General features: G+C 42.8%; 4 protein-coding genes across 4 annotated transcripts in view; 1 reads left to right on the top strand and 3 right to left on the bottom strand.

Annotated features, from left to right (window-relative positions):
• The window catches only part of LOC128300270 (probable G-protein coupled receptor CG31760), a 62364-nt gene that overhangs the window by 40930 nt on the left and 3059 nt on the right, over positions 1 to 18375 (top strand). The window contains exons 2-7 of the mRNA XM_053036281.1: positions 5036 to 5326; positions 14712 to 14898; positions 15763 to 15961; positions 16047 to 16211; positions 16291 to 16887; positions 17212 to 17620. Coding sequence (XP_052892241.1) covers positions 5054 to 5326; positions 14712 to 14898; positions 15763 to 15961; positions 16047 to 16211; positions 16291 to 16887; positions 17212 to 17620 — 1830 coding nt within the window. The 5' untranslated portion in view covers positions 5036 to 5053. The remainder of the gene's footprint in view (positions 1 to 5035; positions 5327 to 14711; positions 14899 to 15762; positions 15962 to 16046; positions 16212 to 16290; positions 16888 to 17211; positions 17621 to 18375) is intronic.
• LOC128300282 (uncharacterized) lies at positions 255 to 661 on the bottom strand. Its single transcript, XM_053036296.1, has 3 exons — positions 564 to 661; positions 410 to 493; positions 255 to 335 (listed from the first exon to the last, which is right to left on the bottom strand). Exons 1-3 carry the CDS (start codon positions 636 to 638, stop codon positions 255 to 257), a joined length of 240 nt encoding a protein of 79 aa, XP_052892256.1. The 5' UTR covers positions 639 to 661.
• Positions 5850 to 6749, bottom strand: LOC128300280 (uncharacterized). The gene is made up of 3 exons (XM_053036294.1): positions 6631 to 6749; positions 6468 to 6551; positions 5850 to 6406 (listed from the first exon to the last, which is right to left on the bottom strand). Exons 1-3 carry the CDS (start codon positions 6703 to 6705, stop codon positions 6323 to 6325), a joined length of 243 nt encoding a protein of 80 aa, XP_052892254.1. The 5' UTR covers positions 6706 to 6749; the 3' UTR covers positions 5850 to 6322.
• Positions 8996 to 10022, bottom strand: LOC128300278 (uncharacterized). Its single transcript, XM_053036292.1, has 3 exons — positions 9887 to 10022; positions 9727 to 9816; positions 8996 to 9649 (listed from the first exon to the last, which is right to left on the bottom strand). The coding sequence occupies exons 1-3, from the start codon at positions 9959 to 9961 to the stop codon at positions 9569 to 9571; spliced, it is 246 nt and encodes an 81-aa protein (XP_052892252.1). The 5' UTR covers positions 9962 to 10022; the 3' UTR covers positions 8996 to 9568.

The following is an 18375-nucleotide window of genomic DNA, read 5'->3' as shown; positions in this document are numbered from 1 at the left end:
AGTTTTACTTGAGAATTATCAATGACCATTTCAAATGTTTAACTGAGTTGTGAAAAAAATTCTGGATAAATACTCCACTCACATTGTCCTCCTGATCCTGCCGAGACCCCGGGTTTTAGAAATACGAACTCATCATTGGTGATATGAACACGATTTTATTCTGATAATCAATTTCATTTCTACCACGCTATCAAACAAAGTATCTCATTTATCATACGAGACGAACTTCACATTCTTCCGATGCAAGGTTTAACTCACAAATAACACTGCGTAATGGATCCGTCCAAACAGCGACCCCCTCTTCGTTTGCAGTCCGCACAGTTATTGATAGTAGTCTGCGAAAGACAAACGTTTGGTAATGTTTACTTCCTATTGAATTTGCAATTAGCACTCTACCGTGCAAGCCTACCTGGCCGTCGCATGAGACAAACTTCCCACTCCCATAGCCACAGTACCGCGCTCCGATGCTTTTGCATCTTGCACACGTTGGTGCCTATTTAAAGTGAAAAAGGAAAGGAAGTAAATAAATGCCAATTCATCTACGGTTCAACGGCAATACTCACGTAGACATACACTATGGCGTCCGCGACGGCTGCCGTGCAGAGCAGCACTGCTAGAAGAATGCACACTTGCTTCATGTTTGGGATGTCTACGAATATACCACGTATTATACCTGGATCAAAGCTAAGCTTAAAGAACACTGACAGGAATCCGATCTTTTTATACTGCATTTATCTCGCACACACGCCGCGTTCTATTACCCCTTTCCTCAACTTTAATCTGCGCTCGTGTTGTTTATTTGATTGGTTGCGAATCCGAAAATTTTAGTGCACAGTTGGACAAATAAAGCAAGCAAGTTGTTGTTGTCTCGGGTTTTAGAGACTTTGAGCCTTACGCCTCCATTTGTCTCTTAAAAAACAAGCAAGTGAACTATGCATTTAGGCCAACTCTGGCCTGTTCGATTGGCTTTCCAGGAATTGAACTGTCGAACGGCGGCGTTCGCTACCGTTTGGAAGAAAACTCATAACATTGTATTCTTATCTCTTAAAAACTGAAGTTAAATGGTAGATATGATTATGAAACTTGAACATTGTGTTATTGAAATTTTCTATTTTTCATTTTGTTAAAGATTTTTGTTTTGTTCTCAATGGCCCCAGAGTAATAAATCCTTTTCTTTGTTTGAAATATTTTGTCGAATGTTCAATTTAACAACGAACGTCCAAAAGCTTCCGGAGCGAACTAACAACATCCATTTACCTTGTTTTCTTTACCTTTTGATTCTTCACCGAATGTTGACGTTCAATTGCTTCGTTTCAATTGAGATTTCCATTTGTCCACATTCTGGACTATAAGATATCTGATGCATTCGTTTTTGTAAATTCTATTTGTTTTGTTTTTGCATATGTTTTTTTTGTATATTGGATGTATACTTGCAACTTGTGTGCAATGAATAATTGGTTCTAATTGCGCCTGTGATTTATGTTATGCGCGTTACCTGTTTATTGCAGTTCTTGTTCTAATATTTCGATAGGATAGCACGGATTGAAGTTTTCCCGTTAGAAATTCTGATTGAAAAGTAAGGTGAAAAATCTCTTAGTGTTATGAACCGATTTTGAAAAATTTTGTGCGATATTGAATAGATATTTCCTATCTTATATGAATATGCATGAATAATAATATGAAATTTTAATATGAACGGATGCATAAGCTACCAGGCGTCTCCATGGCGTCTCCAGCAATTAATTTTCACATTACCATTTTACTTGGCTACGTCGGTTCTTTTTCTAGAATCGACCCAAAAAGAACTATCAAAAACCCACCCATCCGCTTGATCCAAGCATTCGTTTATTACGTGGATGATTACAATTGTTATTGTAATGCATTTTTGTTTGCCAAATGTCTTAACAAAGCTTCCAAAACACTACATTTAAGCCGAACTGGCTGCATGATACCGGATTATAGGTGAGAAGCTGGATCGTGGACTTGTAGCGTTAACTAAAAATTCATTGCATGTTGCCTGAGTTGATGACACTTTAGATGAGTACCGCTGGGATTCACCAACTGACAAGCGATCGGATCAATTATGGTCGAACCTGTCAATTGTCTCTTCATGGTACGATTGTATGCAAATGTCATGATGTACTAAAAACAGATTTCACACTCCATAAAGGGTGCTACATTACAAACATCCTACTAAAAACTTCAGACGGGAGCAATCAATTTAGTTACTCGATAGATGGTTTAAATGTTTCCACTGTAGAAATATGTAGCTAAATCAAAAGCTTCTCATTATAGAATACGTATATATAGCAGATCCATGATCTGATACCATGGTTCGAATCTCATATGAACCCGTTTTGTCTACTAGATTATCGATCCGTCTTAGATACAGCGTAGTACAGCGAGGTAGTACAGCGAATAAATAATTTACGCAACAGGATCATGCTTCATCACCGCCAGTTATTCCACTGAGAGATGCAATCGATATTGAAAGGAAGTGAAACCGTTTGCGTGATAGCAGAACACAACACATTTGTTCTTGGCTTTGTTCTCCAGAATTGTCAACAATTCATGGAGACAATATTTGTTCAACTGATTTGTGAGAATATTACTTGCTAAATGCTCCGTCAACACTGTCTACCAAAACATGTCGAAGCACCATGTTTAGAAATACGAAACCCATCATTTGTGATATAAACACGATTTTATTCTGATAATTAACTTCATTTCTACCTTCACTACATCATATAGCATCCCATTCTCGGTTCGGTCAGATATATTCCGGCTCGTCGCATGCAAGCGGCAACGGAACTTAGGTACTGTGAGTTCAAGGGAAAGAAAACCATATCATTAAACACTTTACATTTAATAAACAATTTACAAGAACTTACCATTCCATTACACTGGACGAAGGTTCGGGTAACGGTGGTACAGGAGATGGGTGTACCACGCATCCGGCAAAGCGAACACGAACGGGCCTATTGAAGGTTCAAACAAGCAAACATGATTATTCTGGCGTCCTGCACTACAATTAACGCATCACAGCACTACGTCCGAGCTTGTAAGTTTACTCACATAGATGGGGATCTCGTCATTGGCGAAACATAAACCGACGAAAACTGCCATCAGTGCTAAAATGATCAACGAACACTTCATCGTGATACGCGGCTACGCTGTACAGCTAGTTTGGTGCTACTAGCATAAACCTGTTCGAATGTCACAGTGAGTTGCAAGACGCACGCTAAGCTTGGTGTTGTTGATACAGCTGATTTGAGTTTTTTGCACATGTTTCACGTGCGTCTCTGGTTTGAATATCTTGTCTCTGTGTAGTAGATTGAAGCTTTTTTTCGACCAATTGGATCGATTGGATCGAAATTATACAGCCTCATATCACATTATCTTCCCTGTTTTAGCGTGTTCGGACGCTGAACTCTAGAAACGGAAAAGAAACTGCAGTTTTTTTTTGGTTTTATATCCAATAACAGAGGAACTCTTGAACGGCGAGGAGCACAACGTTTGAAGGTTGCTTGTGGAAACATCATACATGTGTCGCCGTGACACATGTAACCTTCGTCGAGGGTCTTTTCCGGAGAATAAGAAGCAATTTTACTTTAATGAATGAAGAATGCCTCATGCAATTATTGGCAAATACTTTGACAGTTCAAATAAAGCCATATGAGTTCTGTGAACAATAGATAATTCCGTTCCACTCAGCTTCATCGGGTTTCTTTTTCTCGGCATCTCTTTGGTAACTCTACACCTGCAAAATTTCATTAAAAACCCGGCCAATAATTAAAAAGAATCTTTACCCCACATGCCCCATCGGTGAGATTCTTCCTTGCCATTTCACACAGCAACTCAGACGATACACGAAACGTTACATTGGCCCGGCGCAAATAATACACCCCACACTGTGCCCACGAAGTGTTCCACGTCCGGACATACCTGAGCATCGAGGTGACAAGAATTTGAACCACGGCAAGAAACACTTTCACGACCATTTTATCACGTTTCAAAGCGCTCCGTGTGCGGCTCGGTAGTTTCGCAAACATGCTTTCCCTGCTCCTTTCTTACCGCGTTCACGCCGGCAAAACGGTGGGCAATCATTGGAACCATCAATCTCAGCCGTGGCAAAACCATCTTCGTGCCAGCATCCAGCGGCCGGCGGTGAAAGAAAATTTAATTTATTTTCCACACTGATTAGAACAAGGCGGTTGGCACCGCATCTCCCGGTGGCAGATGTTAGTAACACGGAAACGCCTTGTGCATCCCTTATCGCAACGGTTCACGATCTCGCCGCCGTTGGCGAAGCATCAGTGTGGAAATCTTATCGATACTGACTGCAGCCCTTGGCGAACACTTGGCACAGGAATGTGTCTCGGTCACCTTGGGGGAGGTGTTTGGCGTGCTTTTTTCTTGATCTTATTTCCTGTCTACAATGCCATTTTACGCCCAATGCTGGAAGCTTCTCTGTGCTTCTTACAGAAAACAACCTCAATGATGATAACTAACCGTCTGCAGGAATGGCCTTCATCCCAGCGGTACTAATCGTTCTGGCATCTACGCAGCCCACAGGGCCAAACGCATTTACGGTCGGCGCTTAATGAAACGGAAGCAAAATGTTCTTTAGTCATTTCTTTGACATGCCCTTATACGTTCTTTTCTGCCTTTTGTTCTCTACCCCAAAACTGGTTCAACGTTGTCGCTTGTTTAGTCGCAACAATTTTATAAAAGTTCAAAATTAATGACACTAATTTATTTTCAGCACTTCGTAAAGACGGTTCCATTTCAACAATCAATTCATTCCGGGATACAAACGTTCTTGTTTTTTAAACCCTATTGACCTTCACGATATCGCTTTGTGTTTGTGTGCAGTAGCACTTTTCTTACAGCTCACACCGAATTTCACAAGGAAGCAAAACAAACGTTTGTTGCTTTTTTTTACTCCATAAATTACGTTACACACAAAACCATTAGTGAAGCAAATTTCATTCGCAATGTTTGCGTTTTATTTTCTCTTCCCTTCACCGCACAGGTCCCATGACTCATCGCGATGCATAAAATTGCGTTATGGCCCTGGTTAGCCATAGCCTGGAGATGGAGAATCGTCATTATATTGAATTTGTTAGCACAAAGCTGGTGCGCCGGCTCTGTTCCGTCAAGTGGTTTAAAAACAAGCGATGGAAGTAGCATCGGGGACGGTGGCGAAGGTGCCAGCAGCCATGGCCACACCACGGCCGGTGTTCCCAGCCCGGTGGAACAGGACGGTGTGCTTGCGGGACCCACGACCATCTATACCGAGCGTCACTCCATATCGCCGACGGAGGTAAGCCATCACTATCGTCGTCATCACCATCATCATCATCAATCATAGACCGCGTCCTCGAGTCCGTGAAGAACGTTTTCCGCCTATTTACCGCTCGATCCATCCCACCCGCAGTAGATTAGGGGTAACAACATTATCCTCTAACGCATCAAGTTTCCTATCGATCATAAACTAGTGCAACAGCTTTCGTAGCTTTACGCCAATTCCCGTAGCTATATTACGTGTTCCCTGCCGGCCATTGGTTAAGTGTGTATCGCAGTGGCAATTGATGAAAATCAGGTACAAAATAACTCATTTCTTAAGCTTTCTTCTCGACCACCTTCTAGGCGTCTTAATACCGTCGCCACAACGTGCCCTTTCTGATGGTCCCTTTTTGTGGCTCTTAGCAGAAACATGTTTTTCTTGGCTAAAAACCGTAGCCTTAATTTAATTAAAAGCTTCATTTAATTAACTGTTAAAAGGAAAGCTACCAGACCTTTGCAGGTTTCTTTAAAGTTCAACTTTGTTAAGAGGAATCAGCGGTTATAGTGTTCTAAAGGTCGTTAAAAATTTCCGGCTCCATTTACAGGTAATGGTGTTGATGACTACCGTCGGTTCGTTTTTAAATAATCTCTTGATTTTACTAGATCACTGCATCAACACATACACTTTTCTCGGATATATTATCCTAATGGACATTCCACTGTGTCTCAAATAGTCGGAGATGAAGCAGTCACGAGCACCTAGATTTCCACATTTGAAAGAACAATATTACCACCACGACATATTTTCCACAAATGACGAGAAGATTTATTCTCTAGGCATAACTTGTTCACCAACTTCATAGAGCTCTGGAGTGATATAGCGCTCCTCACAAGTTTCTACACATAACAAACACATAAGAACTGAATTGATGATCCATGCACCCAAGATATCGGTAGTGTCTTGCCAAGATGCAAACCATTCGTTGATTTAGATTGGAGTTCCTTACCACCATTTAAAGAAATTGAGATAGTTTTAATACAGCATGCAATAGGCACTGAAGTAGCCCGAACAGACACCCCCTATTCGTCTGCAATCTGAACAGCTATTGATGGCCATCTGGGGAAGATTAATGCTTGGTAATGTATACTTCAAAAAGCACCCAATCGTGCAATCCTACCTGGCCAATGCATGAGACCATATTCCCGTATCCACTGCCACAGCTAACCGATCCGATGCTATTGCATCTCGCACACGAAGACGCCTATACATAGCGATAGAAAATCGGAAGTGAATGAGTGCAGTACATGCGAATTCATCTACGGTCAAGCTGCAATACTCACGTAGACATACACTATGGCGTCCGCGACGGCTGCCGTGCAGAGCAGCACTGCTAGAAGAATGCACACTTGCTTCATGTTTGGGATGTCCACGAATATACCACGTACGACGTACCACTGGACCAAATCTAAGCTGAAAGAGCACTGACAGAAAACTGAACCGAACGCGAGTCTTTTTATATTGCATCTTGCTCAAATGTTTGCTTGTGCGGTGATTCAACGCCAAGATGCAAACTTTTATCTCGCGTCGGTCATGTTTACTGTAGGTGCGCAACTATGGAATTTTTCGCACCGTTGGATAAGAAAAGAAAGCAAACTGATTGTACATCAAGAACGGCCTTAGCGATGAGATTGGGTAAGGTTAATTCAGCACATGTATTTCTTTGGTCACGTTAGCTTCGTCCAACATGAGTCATGCGTTCATTCATAACGAGAACGATCCCATCTACACTGTTGACGATCTTTTGTCAAGGTTAAACCCTTAAGCGATTAAGCAATTTGCATGTAGTACAGTACCTTTCCTCTGTGGAGTTCTTGCAGATTTAAAGAAGGCGCAATATTCATTAATAATAAGAGATCGAGTAGAAATTGGGGATTCATGAGCTAAACATGTGGGGATTCATATACCATACCATATACCATATACCATATATATATATACTATATATATCTCATATACCGAAGATTGTGTATCGAATAAAATAATAATGTTCTCAACTACGGACATTAAATTTCCAATACATTTATTGTAATAATTTATTTGTCCCTTAAGAACATATTTAAATCTTGTTAAAAACATCTAGTAATAATTTTACATTAAAAGGCAGTGTATACTTCAGTATTACCAAAACGGCATAGAGGAACCGCGCTCTGCTGTCTCTTGTTATATGAGTCGTATGAATACATTTTCAACCTTTTTTTTTGCTTGAATCACTGAGCGTATATCTATTTAATAACAGTGATGATATATTTTTTTACCAAAATGCTTTATTTCTCATTTAGAAATTGGGACAAATATTGTAACATATGATTTGGAATCACGACACTTCATTCCATCATAATTCATCGCAGTAGAGTCCTCAGGATCGTCAAAGTAAACAAATTCTTCATATTCAAAGGTATATTCTTCCGGTGCACGGTTTGACTCACAAGAAACACTCCGTAACGTGCCCTTCCTCAAAGCGGCCCTGATGGCGTTTGCAGTCCTCACAGTCACTGATAGCAGTCTGGAAAGCGCAAACGTTCAGTAATGTTTGTTTCCCATTGCTTTTTTAAAAAGCACACAACCATGCAAGGTTACCTGACCGTCGCATAAGACAAAGTTGACAGACTTAAAGGGATATCCAAAAACACAGGATCCCGAACCGGTAACTAAACAATTCTCACACGTTGGGGCCTATGGAAAACGTTAGAGAATCGGAAGTCAATAAATTCGGTAGATGCGAATGTATCGACGGTTGAGCTGGAAAACTTACAAAGACATACACATCGGTATCCTCGATGGCTACCGTACAGAGCAGCACAGCTAGAAGAATGCACACTTGCTTCATGTTTGGATTATCTATGAATGTACTCGTACAATGTACTGAACTAAAGCTAAGCTTAGAGAGTACTGACAGGAAACCGAAATAAAAGCTAGTCATTTTATACTGCATCTTAGTCGAACGAATACGACACTCCACTGTCATCTCTAACGGACTAACCAATGGGAAAAAACCAACATATTTCGCAGAGTTGATGGTTAATTTAGAGTGATTCAAATTAGATTGTTATTTTGACAGAGCGAAAAAGTAGGTGGGGGTTTCCGTTTGGATTATACAAAACAATTCCGCAATTGGCAAGATATCTCAAACAAGGCCGTATATTTCAACTACGAGCTCAATACGAACGAATTCAATCCAAGAAAAATCAAGAATAATTCAATCAATCTTAAATGGTACAATAAGTTCTGCATTAGTTCAATGGGTGCACATGAAACGGCCGGTAAAAATCCCTGAATGTCAAATCTCCCAAACTTTACTTTCCGAAGCAGAATTCAACCGTGCACCGTCAAAACGAAACCCCATTAAAAATGCAGCAACAGAAGCGATAATAGATTGTGCTCATAAATAAATCTTACCCACCGAAAACGGGGGGCAATTTATGGCAGCCAAAAATCTCTTTCCTTTCCTTCTTTTCCTATTGGCCAAGATCGTACTTTAAGCTAATTTTTGATCGTTTATATTTTGTGACATATGGAGGCTTATCCTTTAATTAGCTTAATGAAAAAAAGTTGTATTGTTCTTCTTATGAAAGCTTCGGTCAATTGTTCGACAAATAATAACAATATTAATAAGTATTTTTGTAAACCCCTAAAAAAATAAGCATGTTTCAAATTTAGGAGACTTTATTTACAAAATTATACTTTCGGACCATTTTAAAAAACACATTTGCAAATTGTTTTAAATGAGTAAAATTCAAAACCAATTTTCTATACATTTTTTTTCCTCTAATTCCGGAAAAGATACCATATGTCATTCTTTATGTCAAAATACTATAACGTTTACGAATCTCTCGAGAATAATGTAATCTAGTACTTGGTTTATTTCACAAATGCCGTGGTAAAGCTTAAGATACTTGATTTAAAGTATTATTTAAGCAAATTTAATTAATTAATTACAACCCATTGCTACAGAAGAAATTAAATATCTACGCTACGACACATTTTTATTAAATATCGAGAGGACTTATTTTCTACACGTCATTAGTTCAGCAACTTCATGGTGATCTGAAGTGGCATGGAACTCCATATTTGATCTGCAAAACCTGTATCGATGATCAATGCACCAATGATCGTCTTAGCGTCAACGGTTTGGAGTTCAAGATTTTTGTTACTTTTCCACCATCAAAATAAATCCGAGTAGTTTCCACATGAACGTCAAACTAGACGAATGTCACTTTCTCACACGAAGCACTCCGTAATGAACCCGTCCGAACAGCGACCCAGTCGTCGTTTGCAGTCCGCACAACTATTGATGGTAGTCTGGAAAGGATAAACGGTTCGGTAATGTTTACTTCTCATTGCAAACAAAAAAAAAACACTCAACCCTGCATGCCTACCTGTCCATCGCATGAGACGCCCTTCCGGTTGAGATATCCATAACCACAGTACCGCGCTCCGATGCTTTTACATCTTGCACACGTTGGCGCCTATTTAAAATGAAAAAGGAAAGGAAGTAAATAAATGCGAATTCATCTACGGTTCAACGGCAATACTCACGTAGACATACACTATGGCGTCCGCGACGGCTGCCGTGCAGAGCAGCACAGCTAGAAGAATGCACACTTGCTTCATGTTTGGGATGTCTACGAATATATCACGTACGACGTACCACTGGACCAAATCTAAACTGAAAGAGCACTGACAGCAAACCGAACCGGACGCGAGTCTTTTTATACTGCATTTATGTCGAACGCACGTTGCTTGCCAGCGCAAAGGGGATTCACCGCCGAGATGGGAACTTTTTTCTTGCGTCGGGCGTGCTTGTTGTAGGTGCGAAACCGGGGACTTTTTGCGCACCGTTGGACAACAAAAGAAAGCAAACTGGTTGTACGTACATCTAGATCGGCGCTACCAATGCAACCGAATGTGTAAGGTCAATGCAGCGCATGTGTTTCTGTGTCGATGCTTTTGCTTCGTTCCACATGAGTCATGCATTCATGTATGATGTGAACGATGCCTACATGCAGTGTAAAAGATCCTTCAATAAAGGCTACATCCTTAAGTAACTTTTTTAATAACATGTACAGTTCTTATAGCATAGTATCTTTCCTTTTTCACTTTTTTTTGCACAATCTGCACAATGCTAAGTTACAGTATTAAATGATTTCGTAGCAGAATTTGAGTGGAAGCGGAGTAATCACTAGCTTCAAATGAGGGGCTTTTTGGTCTAATATACAGAATAGCGTGTACACGTTTCAAATTACTTTGATAATTTATAGGAAAGCGTGGAAGTTTGTTAGGGTTTCCATTTCGATTATCGGTACGAGTTCCTTAATTGATGATCGGCTCAACCACACCATCGTATCGCCGTATATGTTGTTGCGCATTGAAATCTACGCATCCAATTGAATCCAATGCTTAGAATATCTGCTGAATTTAATGAAATCTCTGACTGGACTTCATTTAATGCAATTTGACTTCAGCATTTCAACGCAACACTTCACAGATAGACTTCGTATCCTGCCAGGACCGTCGTAATTCTGTTGATTTATTTTCAATTTTAATATTTTTTTGTTTCGTAACATCTGTTGTATCTGAAACAATGCTTACTTTAATTAGACCTCGAGACCCGCTAACGATTAATAAACTAATAATATTTCACATTACATTTTTTCATAGTTCTTAGTTTCAGTCACCTTCGGTTGGGTTGCGAAGAAGACTAAAAAGTAAAAGGCATAATAATTGTCAAACCTCAGGTGCTTCAAACTGTTTCCAGCTGTCTGTACGCATGTGAGATCACATGCTCATGGAAAATACCCATCACTGAGAATAATTCTATGATGAAAATAATCTTCAACCATAAGCTTAGCCGTACATTACTACAATTGGGTGCACATAAAACGGCAGGGTAAAATTCCCCGAATGTCAAATCTCCCAAGCTTTACTTTCCGAAGCAGAATTCAACATTTGACTCTCTAAACGTGCTAACCGTGCACCGTCGAAACGAACCCCATTAAAAATGCAGCAACAGAAGCGATAATAGATTGTGCTCATAAATAAATCTTACCCACCGAAAACGAGGAGCAATTTATGGCAGTCAAAAATCGCTTTCCTCCCACCACGGTCCACAGTGCCGGTACGGTAAATGTGCGTAATGACGTGCGTTCCTAATGCTGTCAGTCTTTAAAAGAAAGTCATACAAATTTACGATGCGCGTTTGAGCGCTCAATGGACAAGCGTTAATGAAATATTTAAGAAAACAGAGCAAAGTCGTAAACGAAAAGTACGCCTGCAATGCTCACACCGTGTAAAACATTCTGCCTTGGAGTAGGAAGAACAAAAAAAACCCCATCACTACCAGCCCCAACTACAGGTTCGTGCCGTGCACATCAAAGATGTCTGACCTGAGCTGTTAACGCAGTCGTCTTTAAGTGTATGCCGGTACAGGCCGGATATTGGTACAAACCGGAGAATCGGCCGCATAAAATATTCAAAACTTCAAACCGAAGTCGCACGAGTAGCGTGTGAGGCGCAAGGGACCTATCAAAGCCCAACTTTGGCAGCACATCCTTTGAATTCTTGCCGAATGTCACGCTGTCCCCAAACCGTGTGTCTCACGTGGTTTGCCTTTTTCGCTCACGTTTTTTTTGTGTGTTTGTGTGTGTGCTTTGCAGTCGGCACGAAAATCGCTTCCGTTTGTGATGCGAACGCTGCAAACAGCCTTTCGCCTTTCGCTTCTTATTTAGCACTCAAAGCCACTTAAATACCCATGCACACAGACAAACTCACGTACGGAAATTAGCTTCCTATCTGACGGCTGACGCTTCCTCGGCTGTAGTTGGGGCCGCACGATAAGCATTTACTTTCAGAACGGGCACATTCTCTGCGCGTGCCGATCCATCCCGCACCGACCCGGTCGCTTCGCCGGATCAAGATCGTTAACCGCATCCGCTTGAAGCGCGTGGAAGGAAATCTCGTCAGAGCCAATTTCTGCACAATCTCGTGCTTTATTAGCACAGCGTGCGCCACACTCTTGCTGCATCCGTCCGGTCCCATCGCGTCCTTAACTATCCCCAGCAAAGGATGATCATATGTGGCTGTGTGTGTATGTGTGGCTGTGTCTGTGTGAAATCGGAAACGGATGCTAATCGATTGAAGTGTCATCGTCCTCCTCCTAAAAGGCCTACCCTCCTCTTTTTTGCCATTTTATTTTTTGCCGTGCTCTCTTTTGTATGGAAATAAAAACAAACAACCAAATAGACAGAGAGCGAGAAAAATCCGTGTTGACGCAGCGTCATTCCTTTCCCCTCGATTTCCATTCTCGCTTCCTCGAAGCACTCGATTAATATTTCATTCGACGCGTTGATTAGTTTCTGTGCGGTAAAGTGTGCCATACCAACAACCAAGTGTCTCCCGGGGAGGGTTACAACAACAGCAAAAAAGAACCCCTAAAGATGAGAAAATCAGCATTCCCACGGGGCATTTCAATAAACGTGCCTCCAGGGAAGCGTGCTACAGCACGGGACAGCAGGCACTACGAATCACCGGTCACAGGCACGAGTGAAGGTTTGTTTTTGTTTTGCACCCGTCGGTGAATAAATCAGGAGTGCTTGTGATGGTGGAAGGGTAGTCGCTAAATCTCGGCCACAAGAACGATGTGCGCCCGGCATGCTGTGTTTATGTGTGATCGTGCAATGTTGGAGATGACAAAAATGAAAAATCGCAATAAAAAGGATGCTTTCGAGCGTACCTTTGAGGATGTACCGGTTCCGAAAGGGTATTTGATGGGAGGCAAACAAAAGAAAAAAAAATGTGGGTCGAAGGTATGCGGGAATGACAAGCTTTCCTGCTTTTCCGAACAGTATGCTCCAAGCAGAAGCGTACAGAAGAAGGTGAGGGTTTTAATCCGTGGGGGGTTTGATAAGAAAACGTCACCCTGGAACGTGATGCAAAAACAGACTTTCAAGCGACTAATACATCATCATCATCATCATCATCATCATCATCATGAACCACAGCCAGGTGGTTGCCGTTGAACCGAAGAAGATTTTCCCTGGTACCTCGGACAATCCGCCTTTCAAGGAACTGTCCGAAAAGACTCCTCTGGGATCGGTGATGAATAAACAAACTCCGGATTTTGAACTGTTTGGGTGTCAGACGGTCCCAAAAGAAATGACTTTCATCCCACCGGTGACCAACTTTTGCATTTACTCGACTGTGGTCAACAGCGGGCTTAGACCGGAAGAGGATCGTAGCATTTCCAGTCACTATGGGTATTTTTCGTGGGACAAAAGTCCAAAATTAGTTTTATTTTGTTTCCTTCTTTTAATATTATGCTTTTGAACATATTAAAAAAATGGACGTTAACTAAATAACTAAATGGCTTCTGGTCTAGAGACTCTAATATCTTAGATGATACTAGCAAATAATATAATTGGCCGATGCTCTGCTAAAGCTAATCACGCTAGATACTAGGCGTCTCCATCGAGTGCTTTCGTTTCCCTTTTTACGTTGTTTGAAATAAAAAAATATTGTACTATTTTGCTTGAAGGATAATAAAACAGGGCTTAAATAAAGGAGTAGTTTAAAGTACGCTAAGGTAATTATTCCCATTATTTTACTTGATCCCGACCTAAACGGAACATATATTTCAATAGTACAGTTTTTGGTAATTAAAATTTATAAATTCTTATTGATCAAAACATATTTTCATGCCGACATTTGTTGAAAACAACCCACTGTGCAATCGTGCACTTCTATTTTAATGCTCCATCTGACAAAAACAAGCATCTGAATCCATCAAAACCATGAAGGGCGAAAACAATCACTCGCCTACGTTCAACTGGTCGTTAGCTTCGCTGGAAAACGTTTATTTATTAAAAGGGAAATTATTACTCACTCATAACTTGGGGCTAAAACGCATCGGTACGGGCGGTTATGAATTATGAACTATCACCTTTCATCCCCACTATGTACTATCAACTAACAATTTTTCGTCCACTACCTTTTCACTGGAATTGTTTTACACACGCACACAACTAAAATGCACAAATCTAATGCCGGGCGCTTTGAGTGCAGATAAAGTTTTGGGAGGTAAATATAATCATGAAGACAAACCCGGCCTTTGTCCCTGTGCTTTGTCCGTACCGCGTCTTGTACAACAAAGACCATCCCACATCATTTCACCGACAAAACAATGGCAAACAAGATCAAATAAACCACCCCACACAGACCGAACGAATCGCTCAACGGTGTGCGTTCTAGTACCGTTTGCGTACGTCATCGTTTGAGCTAGCGCGGGTCTATGAGCTAGGCTTTGCTCTTTGCACTCGCTTTGCCGTAGCCATTCTGTCACTCTGTATCCCTCCTTGCCTTTTTCCAGGAAGCCATCGAAGACTCTCTGCAAACAATTCACGATATCGCGACGGAAAACCTGGGTGCCCTCTGCCTGACGAAGCTCTATCGGCCACTAAAGATAACGCTCAACCCGGAGCGCTACACCGGTGCCCGGCAGAAGGCGGATCTGGCCGCGGTCGTACTCCAGGACGTGGGTGTGTCACGCCACAACGGTAAGTGTGGGCAGGGAGCGGTATGGTTCGGATCCACGATTAATAATTAATATCGCCATCTCGGCCGTGTGCGAGAGGATGTGAAGGGCGATAGAAAGTTTTCGCGTTTCTTCCTACCGAAAACATTCATTTGACGCAATGGACGAACTTCCGAGGGGGAACGCTCGGACTCGCAACGTAGGAGGCCGATTGACGTAGGAAAATGGGTAAAGGACCCTTTTGCTCAACAAGACGGTGCCGTTTCGGTCGTGCTGAGTTGCCGAGCGTGTATCTAATGAGCTTCAACATCGAACATCCTTCCAATCGCTAATCACTCTCAAGAAATCAATCTAATAACTGAAGGGTTCGGTGATTGACTAGTTGGAAAATCCGCCACTTGAACCACATTACGATACGGACAGCTAGCACCAACTAATGTTGTTGTTTGCACATAAGGATGTGTTCAATCACCATTGAACATGTATTGTATAGGTTGCTTTTGATGGAACAAAGAACTTGTTGCGAGTCTCAACGCTCTGCGGTGGTTGGGCGGCCTCATACACCACCAATGGACACTTCACAATGTACTCTAGTGCTTGCGTACGGTTGAAATCATGTTCCGGTAGTTTAACACGAACAATTCATATCTCTTTATCATAATCGGTGCGACCGGATGCGTTCTAATCGATGCATTATTCCACTAAGTAGGATAATTGGTAGACAACCGGTAAAGCCTTATTACTTGTGAGATATTATTGTGATTAATAGCCAACCGTTTCTTGTGTTGTGGATGTTTGTAATGAGGATAATGCTAGGTATTAGAGATTTATCATTCGGGCTTAGGAGTAGCATTGATTTCTATCGATTCGAACACAATTGCCGCAGGTTTGCTTGATGCGCTGGCGAAGGGTTTACTATCCGACGCACACGTCACCAGTGCCCGCATCCTGTCGATCAACGTCAGCGACGGTTTGCTCACCAACTCCGTCTGGTGGAACAAGGAACCGGGCGGTATGGGTGGCCCGCTGCGAATCGAAGCTGAAGGTATAGCGATCGGTACCAAACCCGATCCCAGCTATCCATGGCAAGTAGCATCGTTCCACCGTTCGGTCTGGAGCATCAAACACTCCTCTTAGTCACTAGGTCGATTGTCGATTTTCATTACGCAGGTTTGAGGATGAAACGTCGTCACCCGGTTTACGGTCACCAAAGTTTACGCCAACACCACCAGACATTTCGTACAAGGGCTGGTGGACCTACCCATACTATTCCTGCGGCCAGAAGAAATGGATCCTCTCGTACAGCGTCGCAATCCCACCGATGGGTCGGCACGGGTAATTATCCGGCTATGTCGCACATACGTGGGGGAGTCTCTTGTCTAACCCTGTTCTTGGTGTCAATTGTCCACTCCAGCATACGCGGTTTTCTAAGCATCGACATCGACATCAGTGATCTGCAAGTTAACCAATGCAACAACCCGAATCGTTACGAAATCCTCAGCTACAACCAGCACCTGCGACAATTTTACCCGTTCGTGCGGAACCTCAAGCTCGGCGAGGATGAACAGCTGCGGCAGATCGAGGCATTCCATGGTTCGCACAAGTGCCACGTGCACAGCATGCGCTGTGAGTACCGCCCGGTCGTCACCAGTGTTATCAGCGCGTCCCCGTCCCTAACGCTAGGCCCGAACGGTACCGGTCCGCTAATGCAAAGCTTGGTGAATGGTTCGTCCAGCGGGCCCAGCGTAGTGCTAGCTGCCGGCAGTGCATTGCAAACCGTCGTGAATGGGTGGACCCGGGGAGCCTATCAGTGTCGCTGCAAGGATGGGTTTTATTCGTACCGCCATCCGGATGGTTTCAATGGCAGCATCATGGAGGTGGCGTACCAGGAATATCGGGATAACATTAGCTCCTACTACAAGGAGGTGTTCGTCTGCGTTCGCTGTGCACTCGGGTGTGCCACCTGTACGGGACCGGAACCTTGCCTGGCGAGCTACAATTGGGCATTCAGGTGAGTTTCAAAACGAGCTATTGACAGCGAAACCTTTTTAAGAATACTAAAAATACGATGTAAAGTTCGGTCATGGCACTACCAATGATTGTTTGATTGATTGATTGTCGATCAGGCCATATTATATTATTATATTATAGTTATATTATCAAATAACCAAATGTTCGTATGTGTATGTTACGCACTGTATCGTTTGACCACAAGATACATTAATTTCACTTTAAAGTAACTTTAATCTGAAATCAAGCAAACGCGATCGAACGAAATACGTTTCGCCATGATTAATGTGGCTTCCTCTTCTTCTAACTACATCTCCCCTTCCAGAACGACACTGCTCACCTTCTCCATCATGTGCGCCGGATTTACCGTCGTGCTCGCACTGTACATGTATCAGCACCGGAAGGTGAAAGTGTTCAAGGTGGCCAGCCCAATCTTTCTCACCATCACGCTGCTCGGTTGTGCCTTCATGTACCTAGAGATGGCGGCCATCTTTCCCATCCTCGACACCTACTCGTGCATCGCCACCAAATGGACGCGCCACATGGGCTTCTGCGTGACGTACACGGCGCTGCTGATGAAGACCTGGCGCGTTTCGCTCACCTACCGCGTCAAATCCGCCCACAAGGTGAAGCTTACCGACAAGCAGCTGCTCCAGTGGATGGTCCCGATACTGCTGGTCATGTTTATCTACCTTGGCACCTGGACACTCTCGGCTCCACCGACGGCGGAGCGGGTAAGTTGACACGATTGAAATTTCATTCCACCCAGCGCCAGCACGAAGCTGATTATGTCCGCCGACACACTGCGGTCGAACATGTGTGTGTGTATGTGTGTGTGTGTGTGTGTGTGTGTGTGTGTGTAGCCCAATTATTAGTCGGGAAAAGTGAGCAACCCAAGGGTCTAATAGAATTCTGTATCGTTCCTAATTTACGCCCACCCCTGTAGCAGCGCCACTGTAAGCGCTTCCGGTAAGGTTATTATTATTCTACCTTGCGCAGACATCGGAGAAACCAACCATCCACTGATTGCGGGTCGATTCGGCAGCGATTCCACTGACCGTTTGTCCGTGTGTCGAGTGCTGCCAACCCCAGCCGAGTAAATGCCCTGCTACGGCCTCGGGACGAGCGATACATTTTTAATAATCCGCTTAATTACTCCTCCGGGCAGCCATAAAATCATTATCACCAAACTTGTTCCGGTGTTGCTGTTTTCGCACGTACGCAGCCAGACAGACTTTGGTCTGCACGGATGCTTTGGTAAGCTCGGATGCCTACCCGAATCGGATGGGTGCCGGAGCCGGCCAGAGGTGAATGAGGTACCCGGTTGGTGAATTTTTGTTTTCGCTCATTAAACCAAGTCTGGGATGGAAGGTCCAGCCATATCGTTTTATTTGTTATGCTGAGCTATTAACGAAGCCCTATACCTAGGCTTCCAACTGCTACGGAACTAGATCTGGTAACATTTACTAGGATTTTGATTGGATCACGT

This window comes from Anopheles moucheti, chromosome 3 (genome assembly GCF_943734755.1).
Source record: "Anopheles moucheti chromosome 3, idAnoMoucSN_F20_07, whole genome shotgun sequence".
Taxonomy (NCBI): domain Eukaryota; kingdom Metazoa; phylum Arthropoda; class Insecta; order Diptera; family Culicidae; genus Anopheles; species Anopheles moucheti.
The sequence above is the reverse complement of the archived record's forward strand: the minus strand, read 5'-3'. Positions and strand labels throughout refer to the sequence as shown.

What these genes read in the sequence shown, in the direction of transcription:
- LOC128300282 (XM_053036296.1), bottom strand. Translation starts at nt 638, where the DNA reads ATGAAGCAAGTGTGCATTCTTCTAGCAGTGCTGCTCTGCACGGCAGCC. An exon ending in ACGCCATAGTGTATGTCTAC is followed by an intron (nt 494 to 563) that starts GTGAGTATTGCC and finishes CACTTTAAATAG; the next exon opens with GCACCAACGTGTGCAAGATG. An exon ending in TTGTCTCATGCGACGGCCAG is followed by an intron (nt 336 to 409) that starts GTAGGCTTGCAC and finishes TGTCTTTCGCAG; the next exon opens with ACTACTATCAATAACTGTGC.
- LOC128300278 (XM_053036292.1), bottom strand. Translation starts at nt 9,961, where the DNA reads ATGAAGCAAGTGTGCATTCTTCTAGCTGTGCTGCTCTGCACGGCAGCC. An exon ending in ACGCCATAGTGTATGTCTAC is followed by an intron (nt 9,817 to 9,886) that starts GTGAGTATTGCC and finishes CATTTTAAATAG; the next exon opens with GCGCCAACGTGTGCAAGATG. An exon ending in GCGTCTCATGCGATGGACAG is followed by an intron (nt 9,650 to 9,726) that starts GTAGGCATGCAG and finishes TATCCTTTCCAG; the next exon opens with ACTACCATCAATAGTTGTGC.
- LOC128300280 (XM_053036294.1), bottom strand. Translation starts at nt 6,705, where the DNA reads ATGAAGCAAGTGTGCATTCTTCTAGCAGTGCTGCTCTGCACGGCAGCC. An exon ending in ACGCCATAGTGTATGTCTAC is followed by an intron (nt 6,552 to 6,630) that starts GTGAGTATTGCA and finishes CGCTATGTATAG; the next exon opens with GCGTCTTCGTGTGCGAGATG. An exon ending in TGGTCTCATGCATTGGCCAG is followed by an intron (nt 6,407 to 6,467) that starts GTAGGATTGCAC and finishes AATCTTCCCCAG; the next exon opens with ATGGCCATCAATAGCTGTTC.